General features: G+C 44.9%; 1 protein-coding gene across 1 annotated transcript in view; it reads right to left on the bottom strand.

Annotated features, from left to right (window-relative positions):
* LOC136625184 (interferon-induced GTP-binding protein Mx1-like) overlaps window positions 1-5,503 on the bottom strand; it is a 30,510-nt gene extending 25,007 nt beyond the window's left edge. Inside the window, exons 1-3 of the mRNA XM_066599199.1 lie at window positions 5,470-5,503; window positions 2,330-2,520; window positions 1,423-1,560 (exon numbers count right to left, since the gene is read on the bottom strand). Of these exons, the coding sequence (XP_066455296.1) occupies window positions 1,423-1,560; window positions 2,330-2,519 (328 nt within the window). The 5' untranslated portion in view covers window position 2,520; window positions 5,470-5,503. The remainder of the gene's footprint in view (window positions 1-1,422; window positions 1,561-2,329; window positions 2,521-5,469) is intronic.
* Window positions 5,504-14,699: the final 9,196 nt, after the last annotated feature.

Raw genomic sequence — 14,699 nt, 5'->3', positions numbered from 1 at the left:
AAAACTGTTGAATTGCTAAGACAATAGCCGAGACTGAGCATTTCCAGAGAAAGACTTGGGTCTATAATTCACGATCATCTGGACATGAGAAAGGAGTCTGCCAATTGGGTCTCCAAATGTTTGTCAGCAGATCAAAAGTGTGCCTGAGTTCTGCCTGAGTTTGGACAACAATCCAAAGGGCTCTACTATCAGGGCTGTGTATGACACAACACTTCTGGATAAATTACAGGAGGCATTGAAGTCAACTGAAATAAAATAAAACGTGAAAAATTCACCATGGGTGTTGAGTTCTTGCATGGCAATGCCGCGACTCACCCACTAGCTGACCTGGGATTCAAGGTGCTGGATCATCCTCCCTATTAGCCTGACTTGGCACCTATCATCTGTCTTCAAATTTAAAGAAACACCTCAAGGGAGCCAAGTGCATTGATATCTGAGGGGACTGTGTAGAATAACTGTGAAATTTAATTATTCTGTGTCAATTTTTTGCGATCAAAGCCAAGAACTTATCGGCACCTCCTCAAAGTTTGGGGGGCTTATTACGATTTTTTTTAGTGTTGCCAAGGACTTTTAGGATTCAAAATGATAATCCTTCATCAATTTCAAAAATAGTTAATTGGGACAAGCCATAAAAACTCTTAATTCATATAGGACACCCAGATACATCTGTTAGGCTAGTAGAAGTAGCTAAAAATCTGGCACAAGGTGAAACTCTTCAAAAATGAGGTAACGATTAAAGAGCAAATAGTATCTTTTTATTGGATAAAAGCTTAGAACGTGTTTCGAGGCCACAGCCTCTTCTTCAGCTTAGCTGAGATAGAACACAACAGGCCACTGAATGGATTCTATGTTGAGCCATTTTTGGAGAGTTGTGGCAGATCTTTAGCTACTTCTCACACTCCGCACAACCTGTTACACATGTTTGACTGCTTGGCAGCACCTCCGTACACGAACGTTAACCACAAATAGTAATAATATTTATTTATATAGCGCCATACATATTCTGCAGCGCTTACAAAAACAGGAGGATACAGAAAGGCAAAAGTACAAAAATACAAAAGCCACGGTTACATGTAGTAATCAGGTGATGGAGACAGTAGGTAAAGGGGCTGGAGATGTGCATGGTATGGCGAGGTGGAGAGTGAGGGATGCTATACCATGGACATCTGGGTCCCAGCTGACCAAAAAACACCACCACGAGGTTGCTGCACGTCTCTCTCTTCTTTCCAACCCTTTAGATTAGTGCTATGCAGCAGTTTTGGCCACAACAGAGGTCACACGGCCAAAACTAGTCACCATATAGCTCCAGCCTTAGCATGACCCATTCAGTGAACACATAGAAAGGAATCACCAGCCCATCATGTTACTAGAACCAATCTCCTTGCAAATATCGGGGTCCTTAGGGCCATTCTGATGACTCACCTTTCATGATCTCCTTCTCCACCTCCATGGGGTTTTCCAGCTCTTGGCTGATTGTTAGGTAACTTATCTTTCCTCTCCATTCAGAATTCCTTTTACCTTTGATAAGTTTCAGCTCTAATGGACAGCGGGTGACAATACCTGCAAAGCAAGGGTAGTCAAAAAGTCACGAGTCTGGGGTCAGGCCGAATTAGTATTTACAGGACTGGATTTGCGGTAGAGGGGGGGCAAACCAGGCAATTTTCCAAAACTCTATTTTACTTGGGCCTCCCAAGAACTAGACTCTTAGATGCAGCCTAAGATTGGAGTATGTGAAGCTTCACTGTCCTGGACCACCAGGGACTTTATAACATTTTATGATGGTATTAGTTGGACTTTGAATGGCGGTTTTGTTAGGAGATTGCATGGCAATCTTGTGTAGGCCCCATGTGACAGCATTATTTGGGCACCATATGCTAGTATTTCAATACTGCATGACTTATATACAATACACAATGCTGCCTCTGTAATATGGAATCAAATACAACATGCCATAATGACCGAACAAGTTTTATGGAAAATGGGGCCCTAGGTGGTAAAGTAGGGCCCCCAGCCTCACAACTATTATAACCAGTTTTTAAACTATATTTATACTGTAAAACAGACCCATATGATATTTTACCCCTACTAAAATATGCCCAAATAATACATTAAGTGCCTGAATAATACCGCCATATAATACCTAAATAATAAATATACAGTATATACAGTGCCTCAAAAAAAATCACCTGCCCTCATCCCCAACTCCACCAAATTACTCCCCCTTCTTGTAACATAGTGCCATGTGGTGGTACTGGCTAACAAAGATAAAGCCAAATCTCTAGAAGTTGCTGCCCACATCGCCTCTTCTAGAATCATAAGCTTTGCTCACCGCTGCCTCTGGGGAGTGTGATTCCAGACAGAGCCTCCAGAACAGAACTTTTGCCAGAACTTTGATCCCCAATGACAGCGATCGCTGGTAATGCCAGATCCTTCTCCACCCCTAATGACCTCAGGGAGTCAATGAGATCAATACATGGACGGATCTTCTCCTCATAAGTGTCGTATAAGTAGTTCGACATTCTGCAGGCATAAAAATACAGTATATATGTGTGTTTTATGGGAAAATGTCTCTCTGTATAGCATCAATCATGTTTAATTGCAAAACTACACCAAAGGTTTTCTGTTTTGTTTTTTCAGGATTTTTACTTTTATAGTTTTTTTCTTTTACATGGTATTTCAACTTTCATCTATATGCCGATTTCATTGTATGACTTTGAGAAGGTACAGGCTCATAATATGGAAGAATCTGTCTCAAAATGGCCGCTAGATACAAAATGGAGTATTATAATATATAAATAAGCTTGTGCGTAGTGAAACAATAATGCAAGCAGAAATAGCTTTAGAGCATGAGATACGGTACAGTGTCTAATAATTTGCTTCTATTCTTCCGAGAACCAAGCCTGGTACAATTGTTATCAGAAGAGACCCTCCCACGCCCTGAGATTAAGGAAAAGAATGAATCGTGCTAATAAGACGCTGCGACCATCAAAACTCACAAGAAAGGACAAGATAACGTCGGGAGGAATAAACATTTCAAGGACATTTTATATATATATTCTCACACTACGCTGATTGCTGAACAATGTATGATTCTTAATGTTTTTCTAACCCAATGAGATTAACGCCGTGACTAATGACCTATTCCTTTCCTGTATTAGAACTATACCAAAGTCAATAAACGCTCAGTGTACGCACGCCTTAAGCAGAGTGAGCTGTATACTTGCAGCACCCATTGCTTTCAATGGGGCTGGTAAAAACCGCCCGGCGGGCGAGGTGCGCGCATGAGCGATGCAAGGTTCCCATTGAAAACAATGAAAGAACACTTGCTGAACCTCCCTGAAGTCGTGCAAGGTTTTTTTGACACAAAAACGCCTCGCATCCTCGCCGAAAATCACAGTTCCTGAGGGCTCTTACCCACTTGCGTTTTTTAACGCTGTGATATCGCTGCATTTTTTTAATGCAATTGTCATCGGGACTTTCTAATGTTAAAAAAAGCATCGCACAAAGTTCGCAAAGCACAAACTTGCAATGCGATTTTAACATTAGAAAGTCCCAATGACAATCACGTATAAAAAACACAGCTGCCTCTGATTGGTCCCTGCGCTCAGCCAATCAGAGGCAGCACTCACCCATTCATGAATGGGTGAGTGCTGCCTCTGATTGGCCACAGTGCTCAGCGGCAGCCCATTCAGCAGGCAGGGATTTTAAATCCCAGCCTGCTGAATACTACTGAGAGCAGTGCAGGGAGAAGAGCCAGCTGGACGAGGGTGAGCCCCGGCAGCTACAGACAGGTGAGTAATATATATATATATTTTTTTTTTTTACACATTTTTAGGATGGTTTTCAGGGAAGGTCTTATATTTTAAGCCCTTCCCCGAAAATTACTACAGCGCTTGCCAGCAGCCCATTGCTTTCAATGGAGCCGGCTGTATTGCTGGCTCCACTGAATTCAATGGGAGAACATCGTTCTCCTCTACCACAGCTGTTACAGTTGTGGCAGAGGATCACGATCTTCACTGTATGTTCTCAATGGGGTCGTTGCTACTGCCGCCGGCCCCATTGAGCACAAGATGAAACATACACAGAACACTGATTTGTCGCAGAACGCAGTTACATGCGTTCTGCGAATCGTTGTGTCCTATCATTTTTGCCGCATGCGTTTGTGCGCATGAAAAATTCACACATGTGACCGCTCCCATTGCAAAGCATTGGTTCTATATAGATGCAGATCGCAAACGCAACTGTCAGCCGTGCGTACACAAGCCCGTGTGACTGAACCCTAAGGACGGCTTCACACGGGCGTATTGCGTGTGCAAAATCTGCGCGCACAATATGCAGATAATAGAACAAACTAATTGTAATGGGTTCATTCACATATCCTTTTTCTGCGCGCACGAAAAAAACAAGGCATGCTCTGCTTTTGTGCGCACCAAAGGTCCCCGTAGAAGTCAATGTGCGGTGTGGAAATGCGTGCAAAATACACAAATGATGCGCAATACGCTGCGCAATTCACAGGAAAAAGAACACATTTGGAACTTTTTAGGCTAAATAGTCATTTAAATCAGGAAGCGGCTCGTGTCCGGCGCGCAAAAAACATGCAGGAAAAGTAACAGTGAAATACACAGAGATGTAAAAAACGGCGCAAATATTGCGCTGTGGCGTGTGCAATTCAGCATATGCCCATGTGAAACCAGATTGCATGTCAGTGGTTCTATGCGCATTTGCGCACGTCTCGGCGCAACATATTTGCGCCATAAGCAAGTCTTTTTAGCGCGCATATCAGCGTATTTTACTGTACTGTAAAACTGTGAACCTATTGCGCACCCCCTATAGACTTCTATGGGGACTTCTGATGTGCAGATGAACGCAACAGTAGAGCACGCTGCGTTTTTTTTTTCAATATGTGTGAAATGCGCGCAATGTAAGCAAAGCCATTGAAATGAATGGGTTCTATTCGCACGCAAATACACCCGAGTGAATCCACCCTGACTGCACACTCAACACTGTAAAAAAACATTTTAAATGGTTTAATTGTGTTTTTTTTTTCCCCCCACTTCGCCCTACTTAGGAATTTTCTTTAAAACGTCAAATAAATCATCTTATACTTTAAACATAAAAAAACCCAAAAACAACTCGTTCGAAAAAAGGAAATCCTCATGCGGATCTGTCATTTAAAAAAATCAAAAACGTATCATTTTTTTAAATGAAAGTGAGGGTACTGGGAATGTGACCCGGATGCAGGCGCAGCAATGATCCTCGGCCATGAAAGGGTTAAGGAACAAAAACAATTTTGTTAGGCGAAGTTATTTGTATAAAAAATAGAAGTGCTGCCCCCATCATAACATTCCCACCCCACAAGCAGGAGCTTACCCCCCAGACCCATCATGCAAAGTCAACTCTTACAACTCTTGTCCCCCGTTATCTCTACCCTGTCCATGTTTCTCTTGTATGGCATTAGTGCGGTCTCACCTGCCGGCTCGGTCTCTGCGCAGCACTGAATGAATCAGCTTCTGGTCCAGCAGTGTGTAGTGATGGGAGGAGGGAGATCCTCTGATGGAGAAACGAAACCGAAACTTCTGCAAATACAGGAATAGAAAACTGCAAGCCAAGATTCCATTTACTCAGCACCATCGAGCAATTCCAGCAACCTCATTGGTAGTTGGGTACACCCCCTTCCCCCTTGTGAGATGTGCATGAGGATACAGTTTGTGGAGTAGGATACAGTTACAGAGAGCTGTGCAGGAGAAGCACCTGCTGAGATAAGCTGGAGAGGGAGCCATGTGCTCATGGTTATGCAATGCATATGGTGTTGTAGGGGGTCAATCAAGTCTTGACCGTAGAGCGGATGCTGTCTGCCTCCAGATTAGTCTTGAGATATGGGTACCCATAGACGACACAAATGGACAACCACATGCTGGATGAGTTGTCAGAGTGAAGTGCGTTTATTCAGAGTATTACAGAAGTTATAGGGAAAAGTTTGCTGACGTATGATTTGATTACTGCGCATGCCCAAGGTTACATAGCATCTGCAGATTTTAATTAGCATTACACATCTTTTAGAGAAGTCTCCTACATAAACAATATATATCAATGTCCGGTGACACCTGTAACAAAACAAAACATTCCTGAACACTTCTGAGAGAAAGGAGTGAACTTTCTCAAGGGAAAGAATGCATGTGAGAGAGGAAGCTGATAAGGATTCGAAATCATTATTATAATTGGGTCTAACATTCTTCTAGTTCAAAAGTGAAAGTTGTACAAATACATGTATTTAGCAAAAGCAAAGAATACAAAATGGAGTCGCTGTAGTCAATAAGGCATAAATGTGAATTTACCCCTCACATTCCCCCGTTTTGGACATGGGGTCAAGACAAGTATGACTCCTAGTCCATAAACACGTGATTCATATCGGCGAAGAGAAAGCTTTTTTTCAGTACATTTAGAAATACATGAAATTATAACCTTAATTGCTCTATAAATGCATAATAAAATCATCACAACTTGTAATATACTTTGTAGGATCCCCATAAACCAACCTCCTAAACCAGAAAACCAATTGGCAGGGTTCAAAGCACTAAATGTGTTACCCCACCAGCTATCTCTGGTTTCTGAGTTTTCATTTGTCCATGCAAACAGTTCTTTTGACGGAACAGGAACAGCCAAGAAAGGAAAACCAGTGGCACTAGGTGTGTGTACAAGTCCAACAGTACTTGGTGGTGCCTAACAAGGTGGTTTTGGGCATTGTCCCTTTGCACCCTCTCACAAGGGTGAAGCATGGAGTGAAGAGTCCAAAAATCCATCAATAAACAAAATGTCCTTCATTTTCCTTCTCATGGGGGGGACAAAGGTAGGGCGTGAAAAGTCCATTAGTCCTAAAACAAACAACAGTTCTTTCAACTTTACTAAAGTAGGTGTGATCAGCAGGACTTGACAGGGCCCTTTGACTCTGGGCCCTAGGGATTTCCGGACACGTCTCTTTGCGACCACCCAATCTCCAGGTAGTAGGGAATGAGATCCCTCTAAGTTGTCTGGGCCTGGAATGGGAGAAAAAGACTAGATTCTGGGTTACCATTAGTTGGTCACACAGGTGCTTTACATATCCGGCTACTATGTCATAGCCCTGCTGCAGGGCTTGTGGATGATACAGTCCCAATCTTGGCATAAAGCCAAACAACACTTTCTTTAACTTAAGCGTACCATTTAGTCTGTTAACTTTGTCTAAACTCTGCAGGTGTGAAGTGTGTACCTTTGTTTGAGTCAATCACTTCCGGTACCTCGTATCTGCGGATTACCTCATTCATCAGCTCCTGTACGATCACCTGCTTATTTACCTTGATAACAGGGTAGGTCTCCGACCTGGAAAGACATCAACAACAACAAGCACGTGGTCATACTTCCCAATAAGTGGGAGCTGAGTGTAGTCAAATTGCAATCCCTGAAATGGGTAGAGTGGTCTAGGCAAGTGTTATGTGGCAAATTTACTTCTGCCCTGTTGCTTACGGCAAAGGTCATGCAAAATTGGACAAGTGATGATGCAGCAACTACAGGAAACCCAGGAGCCACCCGTCCGTGTTCAAGCGTCGATCTCATTGCTGCTTGGAACGGGGTGCTGGATGAGGCAAGCATCGCCACCATGCTGAAGGAGGTGCTAGAAGGCCTGGAGTACCTGCATAAGAACGGCTAGATCCTCAGGGATGTTAAGGCTGGAAACATCCTTCTGGGTGAAGACGGCTCCGTGCAGATCGCAGATTTCGGCGTCAGTGCGTTTCTAGCCACAGGAGGCAACATTGTCAGGAATAAAGTCAGAAAGACCCTTGTGGGCACGTCATGCTGGAACGGCACCGGAGGCGACGGAGCAGGCCAGAGGACACGACCTCAAGGCGGACATCTGGACCCCCAGTAGGTGTGTCTTTCCGTGCATTTGCTGGGCCATCATGGGGCACAGGGACCTTGGTGGGCAAGTTCTGTTGACTGTTCGCCATTCACCGTCCCATTTCTGCTGCTTGTATCTGTAAAGTCTTTTAGCATATCAAAGTCCAATGTTTGTATCAAAGTAATTCAAAGTCCAAAATTATTGTTAAATTCTTCTTTTCTTCCATGGCTTAAGGGCCGCTGCCTTTGCTGTGTGATCTGTGATGGCGTTGCCTCTTGTTTCTCTGCTGTAGGAATTTGTGTGAGCTTTCCACTTGGTCACCGCTGCACCATTCTTAACAAGCTGTCTGGCCTTCCATGTTAGGCCGTAGTCATGAGCTATGCCAAATGCATACTGGGAGTCAGTGTAAATGTTTGCCGTCTTACCTTTTACCACTCCACACGCCTCAGCGAGGGCCTGTAACTCCGCTTCCTGTCCTGGGACATGCGGAGGCATTCTGCTTTTAGGACATCTTGTTGCGTGATCACTGCTTATCCAGCGTGGAGTCATCAATTACCCTGGTACCATCTACAAAAACGACTCAGAATATACATTATTAACAAAAACTTTCAGTTGACATAAAGAAGAGACAGTGTCTACAATTGCATCTTCCTGGACATGTGCCAGGGGGTACTGACGGACCAAGGGGGCTAAGAGCTTGTTCCTCTGCGTACGTAAAAGTGAGGACGGGTAGAGGTGTCGCTTGGTCTGCTGCCATCCGACATAAGGTCGGGTGACTTTCAGACCCGGGGTGTATACAAGCCTCACCGGACAGGTAAAGTTTGATACAACCTCCCAAGGGTCCCATCACGCAATTCTCAATATGCTTTCAGGACCTTCCAGCATAAGGAAGCGAGTGAGGCATCGTGACCCTTTAAACATTACCTCAAGCGGTTCAGTTTCTGCCAGCTGAATTGGCACTTCTGAAACCCCTTGCACCGATTACCGCTAGACAATCAGGCTGGTATTCTATTTCAAATAGATCATAACCTTGTTGTAAAAAGGAAAAAGAAAAAATTAAAAATTTAAAAATAGCTTTAAAAGTAGCTGACCTGCAATACCTAGATCACCTATATCTTCTCTCCCCCCCTTTTGAACTAGGGTACTTAGTTGGAAGGGTAACCGAGTTCAAAGTAGTAGCAACAGTGAGAAGAATGACAGGAGCACATTGTAGCTGGATTTGACGGGCCAGAAATAAGTGCTTGGGTTGCACTTGCGTGTATATGCTCCGGGTGTCATGGGGGGGTGAGGACCACTAGGGGGAGTTGGTTCAAGACCAACTCCGAAGATTTGTTAACCATTGCCTGTACTGCTGCCACCACACAAACACATGAGGGAGCTCCTCGAGCCACTGGATTCTGAGTAGCATCCAGGTGGCCGTGGTTGTCCCCTGTGCTTTTGTGTCGATACTGTCACCTGGTCAGAAAATTCAGTACAGAAAAGAATAACAGATGAAGTATAAAAGGGTGAGAGAAAAGAATAAGTAGTTGTATAAGAGCGAAAACAAAGTGGACCAATGGGGGCAGTATGAAAACAAGGCCCAGAAAGGTGCGGAATTTGGCAGCAGGTGTAAGTACAGGTATGGCCGTCCGTACGTTTCTTCTATAGAGCATTCTCAGAAACAATATAATTATGACTTGTTGGCAGGATGCCAAATTATCAGCACACAGCGCCTACATCACACACATTATGCATACATTACAGTCTGAACACGGGTTATTAATTCTCATCCGTTCATGCGGTCAAGTCTCATTCAAATATTAGTAAGAGTTCACACAGGACGTATCGCGTATGATTCAACTGTAACACACATTTAGCAATTATGCACACGTCCGACCAGTTACAAAACTGACATTTACACAAAGAACAGCAAAAACAGCAAGATTCATTGGATTCATTACGGGTTTCATTCTATTCAAGCAAGCAGGGTTACTCGTTCAGTGTTCTCCACTCTAATCTTTTTGGCCTTGAGAGGCACGCATTCCTCTATCTCTCTGGAACAGAACTAAGATTTTTGGAAAACAGCCAGAATATCCAGGCTCCAAACCACACCAATCAAACCTGGACGGCAGAGGAATAGTTAAACGCTCACACAAAAAAAAAGAAAAAAAGGACAAAAGACCAAACGTATGACAAAAAATTAGATTACATAACATGAAGACACACAATATCGGTTATTTGACACATAATTATTCACAGATTCTACATGAACTTGCTTTATGTCCCAAAGGAACACAAACTATAAAAGAATTCCCTTTTTCTGATAATTACCGTATCCACACGTTTCTCAATCCATCTATTCTAACTTACTTTTACCAACTTTTGCTTATCTCTGAATCTTTGAGACTTTGTGGGTCTCAGATCCCCAAAATTCTAACTTGCTTTGTCTGTCCTTTGTTATTTCTCTAACTTGCTTTTCCATATAGGCATACTCTTTGCCTTAAACATTTCTACTATTTCACATGAATTTTTGAGACAGGATTTGTAGCCCCAGTGTCTATAAGGAAGGGCACTTCTTCACTTCATATGGAAACAGGCTCGAGAGTCTGAGTGCCTCTATCCTCTGTTTCCACGGTAGGGACACTGGGGCTGGATCGCCGGGACTTCATTGGGACGGATTCGGGCGACGCGGCGTTGTCGCTGGGAGTGGCGCCCTGATCCGTCTCCTGGTTACAAGGTTTCTTGGGACAGCGGCAATGCTTGGCCAGGTGGCCTACCTTGCCGCAGTTGTAACACTTGCGTGTTTTGTTTTTGGATTTGCCTTGGGGCTGCACCTTCCCCCCCTGGTTGCTATAGTATTTGACCGCCACTGCAGGGCGCTTCTTATCCATAGCAAACCCTACTGCCTTTTTATACAAGTCTCTGGGCTTGGCTTGTCGCCAATCAGGGGTGCATGCTTTTATTTTACTTGCCAATGATGGGCCAATGCCTTGCATGAACGCTTCACACATCATTGGGTAGTACACTTCATCTGTACGGAGGGTGAGACCCATGTCTCTAGCCTTTGTTTCTAATCTGCCAAAATAGCATTCAACGGTTTCATTCTTTTCCTGTTTACACATAGTTAAAGCTGTTTGTTTTTGTAAAGGGTTTTGTTGTCCGCACCTGGGACAATGCCAATAAGGTTTTTTTTTCTCTTTGGGGCTCTTGTGGTGGAGTTGCAGCGGTACAACTCTGATACTCAGGAAGAATCTCAGAGCTGCTTGCGGTTGGTAAAATCGGGTGCATTCTGGTCGGATCACGCACCGGGGGTGCATACACAAGTATGCCCTCAAACACCGGCTCACAATCCCACCGTTCTACGTTTGCCTTTCTACTATATTTGATTATGGCCTCTACTCCTTTGTCTAGATTGGCGTCTTTGATAGCTTTCTTGTGTTTTGTTCTGTACTGCCGCCAGAACTCATAGTTGAAAGTTCCTGCCTTTTTAAGCCCTATCAGCTGGTAAACTTTACGGGCTTGTTTATAACTGTCCTCCCCCTCTCTCTCCCTAATTATCTCAATAGGGGTCAAGAAAGTCTGAGACCCCATACTAATAATTGGACTTGCCATTTTTGATTCACCGGTAAATCTGGCGGTCGCGATGACCTTTTAAGTCCCTTCTGCCAGGTCGCGGCTGGCAGGACACAAATGTGTACTATGGGCAGGACACAAATGTGTATTATGGACTTTGATGTCCGCTGTCTCTACCTCAGTCCTTCGGGTAGATCAGGACAGTCCCTTCTGCCAAGCCTACGGCTGGCAGGGTATGAATGTTTAATATTCACTTATTAGTATTATGGACTTGGTGTCCGCTGTCTCTACCTCAGTCCTTCGGGTAGATCAGGACACAGTCCCTTCTGCCAAGCCTACGGCTGGCAGGGTACGGATGTTTACTAGTAGACTTTTTATGGAGAGAGAGGAAACCACCTCTCACCTTTATACGCGGCCTCTGTGATCTTATAACAAATGACAGCTAGGAAAATGAGTGCGGCAGTCAGAGTACAACAGAAAGTTATCAATTCAATGGTTCCAGCAGACAGCATGGCAATATACACATGTGGGTTCTTTCCGTCTAACACGGTTACTAAGAACACCGTAAGTTACACAGGCAGAAGTATCCTATAAACATGCAGCAACAAACCTTTCTGTCGACACGTGGCTCTTGGAGACAGGGGGGCTCAGATCTTTGAGTGATAAGTACAATGGCTTACCTTACACCGGTGTTTTGTAGATCTGAGGTCCCGTGCCCCCTAGTCCGGATGGTCGGCAGGCAGGGTTGTCAGATATTGGCTGCAGGTAAGGAGTTAAATTCTGGCCCTCGTTGGTTGCGCCAAGTACTGTAGGGGGTCAATCAAGTCTTGACCGTAGAGCGGATGCTGTCTGCCTCCAGATTAGTCTTGAGATATGGGTACCCATAGACGACACAAATGGACAACCACATGCTGGATGAGTTGTCAGAGTGAAGTGCGTTTATTCAGAGTATTACAGAAGTTATAGGGAAAAGTTTGCTGATGTATGATTTGATTACTGCGCATGCCCAAGGTTACATAGCATCTGCAGATTTTAATTAGCATTACACATCTTTTAGAGAAGTCTCCTACATAAACAATATATATCAATGTCCGGTGACACCTGTAACAAAACAAAACATTCCTGAACACTTCTGAGAGAAAGGAGTGAACTTTCTCAAGGGAAAGAATGCATGTGAGAGGAAGCTGATAAGGATTCGAAATCATTATTATAATTGGGTCTAACATTCTTCTAGTTCAAAAGTGAAAGTTGTACAAATACATGTATTTAGCAAAAGCAAAGAATACAAAATGGAGTCGCTGTAGTCAATAAGGCATAAACGTGAATTTACCCCTCACAGTGTGTTGTATCAATATGGTGCATATTAGCACGTGGTGTGTTATATGGCGCATATTAGTGTATGCGGTACAGGTGGTGCACATTATGCATTGGTATGTGTGTTACGCTACTGCATGGTGGTGTGCTAGCATGTGGGTGTATGTAGTTAGCGTGTATGTGTTGCGCTAGTGTTTTTATACAGTACATGTGCTGTGCTCGTGTGTGTGTGTGGTACATACTGGTGTGTGGGGTAGCCAGAGCCTGTAAGCGTGTGGCTCTCTGTGTATGTGTGGTCGTGTGTATGCGGTATGTGTGGTGTGCTAGCATGTGCTTGTGTGTATTCAGTACGTTGAAGCATGTGTAGGCTGTGTATGGGGTGTGCAAGTGCAGTACGTATGCTGTGTGCTGTGTGAATATGGCACATATTTCTGTGTGTGTGCACGCCCTTTAGCGTGTGTACATTAGTGCGCACATTAGCATGCATGTTTGTCCACATGTTTCTGCATACAGTGCATATTAGCGTGCGGGGTGCATATGAGGGTGTGGTTATGTGTGTCTCAGGTGGGGTGCCTGTTAGCGTGTGGTTGTGTGTGTCTAGGGTGGGGTGCCTGTTAGCGTGTGGCGTGTCTATTAGCGTGGGGTAAGAATGATAATGGGAATGTTTTTTTCCCCTTTTCCTCAGACCGCCCATCAGCGTAAAAAGAAACTCCCGCCTGATTATCCCCATTCAGATCCACTTGCCATGTGACTACATAGCTGAGATCGGTTTCGAAACGGACCTACGGCACCGAATTTAAAGAGACTCCATATTTTTGCAGCCCTCGCTGAGAGCACCATTAGAAACGCCGATCACACGGATTACACCGGGCTCATTCCGCTTGTGAGCCTGACTGGCCATCCTGCATACCTCATCTTGCTGTATTGTGAATGGTCGCAGCGGCTCGCTGTCCGTCAGGCGCAGTACAAATTTTTAATTTTTTTTTTTAAGGATTGTATTTCCTGCGCTGTCACTTAGCGATGGCACCGGTACCCACCTCCCATCTGCAATGTTCATTGTGTGTGGGCTGTGGGTCAGATGGCCTACATTGACTTCTGTGGAGGCCGTCTGCGCAGAGACCGCGGCGAAATAGAGCACGCTGTGCTTTCCCCCCCCCCCCCCCTCTGCTCGCAGAATCTCTTTTTTTTTTTCAAACTCCTGGTTTCCCACGTTCCCGCCGGGCAGCACGGGTGCTGCAAGACCCGGACGGCTTCCATAGGTTTTAATGGAAGTCTGCGTGAGCCGTCCGCAAATGAGACCCGTAGTAAAAGCTTCAGGCGCCGTCCGGTTGGCCAGGGAGCCTGGTGCCAACACTCACGGAGAGCTGGAGACGCGGTCGCGCTCGCTACCAGATCTATGCATCCATTTATGGGAATGTTGAATTGGATACGTGGTGGTAACCATTTTTTCTCTTGTAGGGCACAAGATGGAGATGTTTTCGGAGTGGACCGCTGCCCGTACATGGCAGAATCCTGCATGCAACACATGGAGTTTGATATGCTGACGAAGAACCGCACCCAAGGAATCATCCTGCTGGCGCCTGCGCCCATCTCCCAGTCGCTGTGGATGGGCACCATGGAGGCATCTATGGAGTACTACAGGATAATGTATGATGGTAAGGATGGGGGAGGGGTGGTAGTCTTTTCCAGGCTGCTGCGCTGCCGGCAATACAATAAGTGTTGGGGCCCTGGTAGAGATTTTGCATTAGGGCCCAGGAGCCTGGAGCCTCCCTCCTAGCATTACAGTGCAGGAGTATACCACTTTAACCCATTAACCCTCTCCAATCCAATGTCGGGCCTGCCCCGACATCATCCTTTCCCTCCACAGCTCCGATGTCGGGGCAGGCCCCACACTGCAGTGCAGGAGGGCATCTGCACCCAATCATCAGACACATCGGGTGCAGATGCACTCCTGCACTGA

This window comes from Eleutherodactylus coqui, chromosome 4 (assembly GCF_035609145.1).
Source record: "Eleutherodactylus coqui strain aEleCoq1 chromosome 4, aEleCoq1.hap1, whole genome shotgun sequence".
In the NCBI taxonomy this organism is placed as follows: Eukaryota; Metazoa; Chordata; class Amphibia; order Anura; family Eleutherodactylidae; genus Eleutherodactylus; species Eleutherodactylus coqui.
The sequence above is the reverse complement of the archived record's forward strand: the minus strand, read 5'-3'. Positions and strand labels throughout refer to the sequence as shown.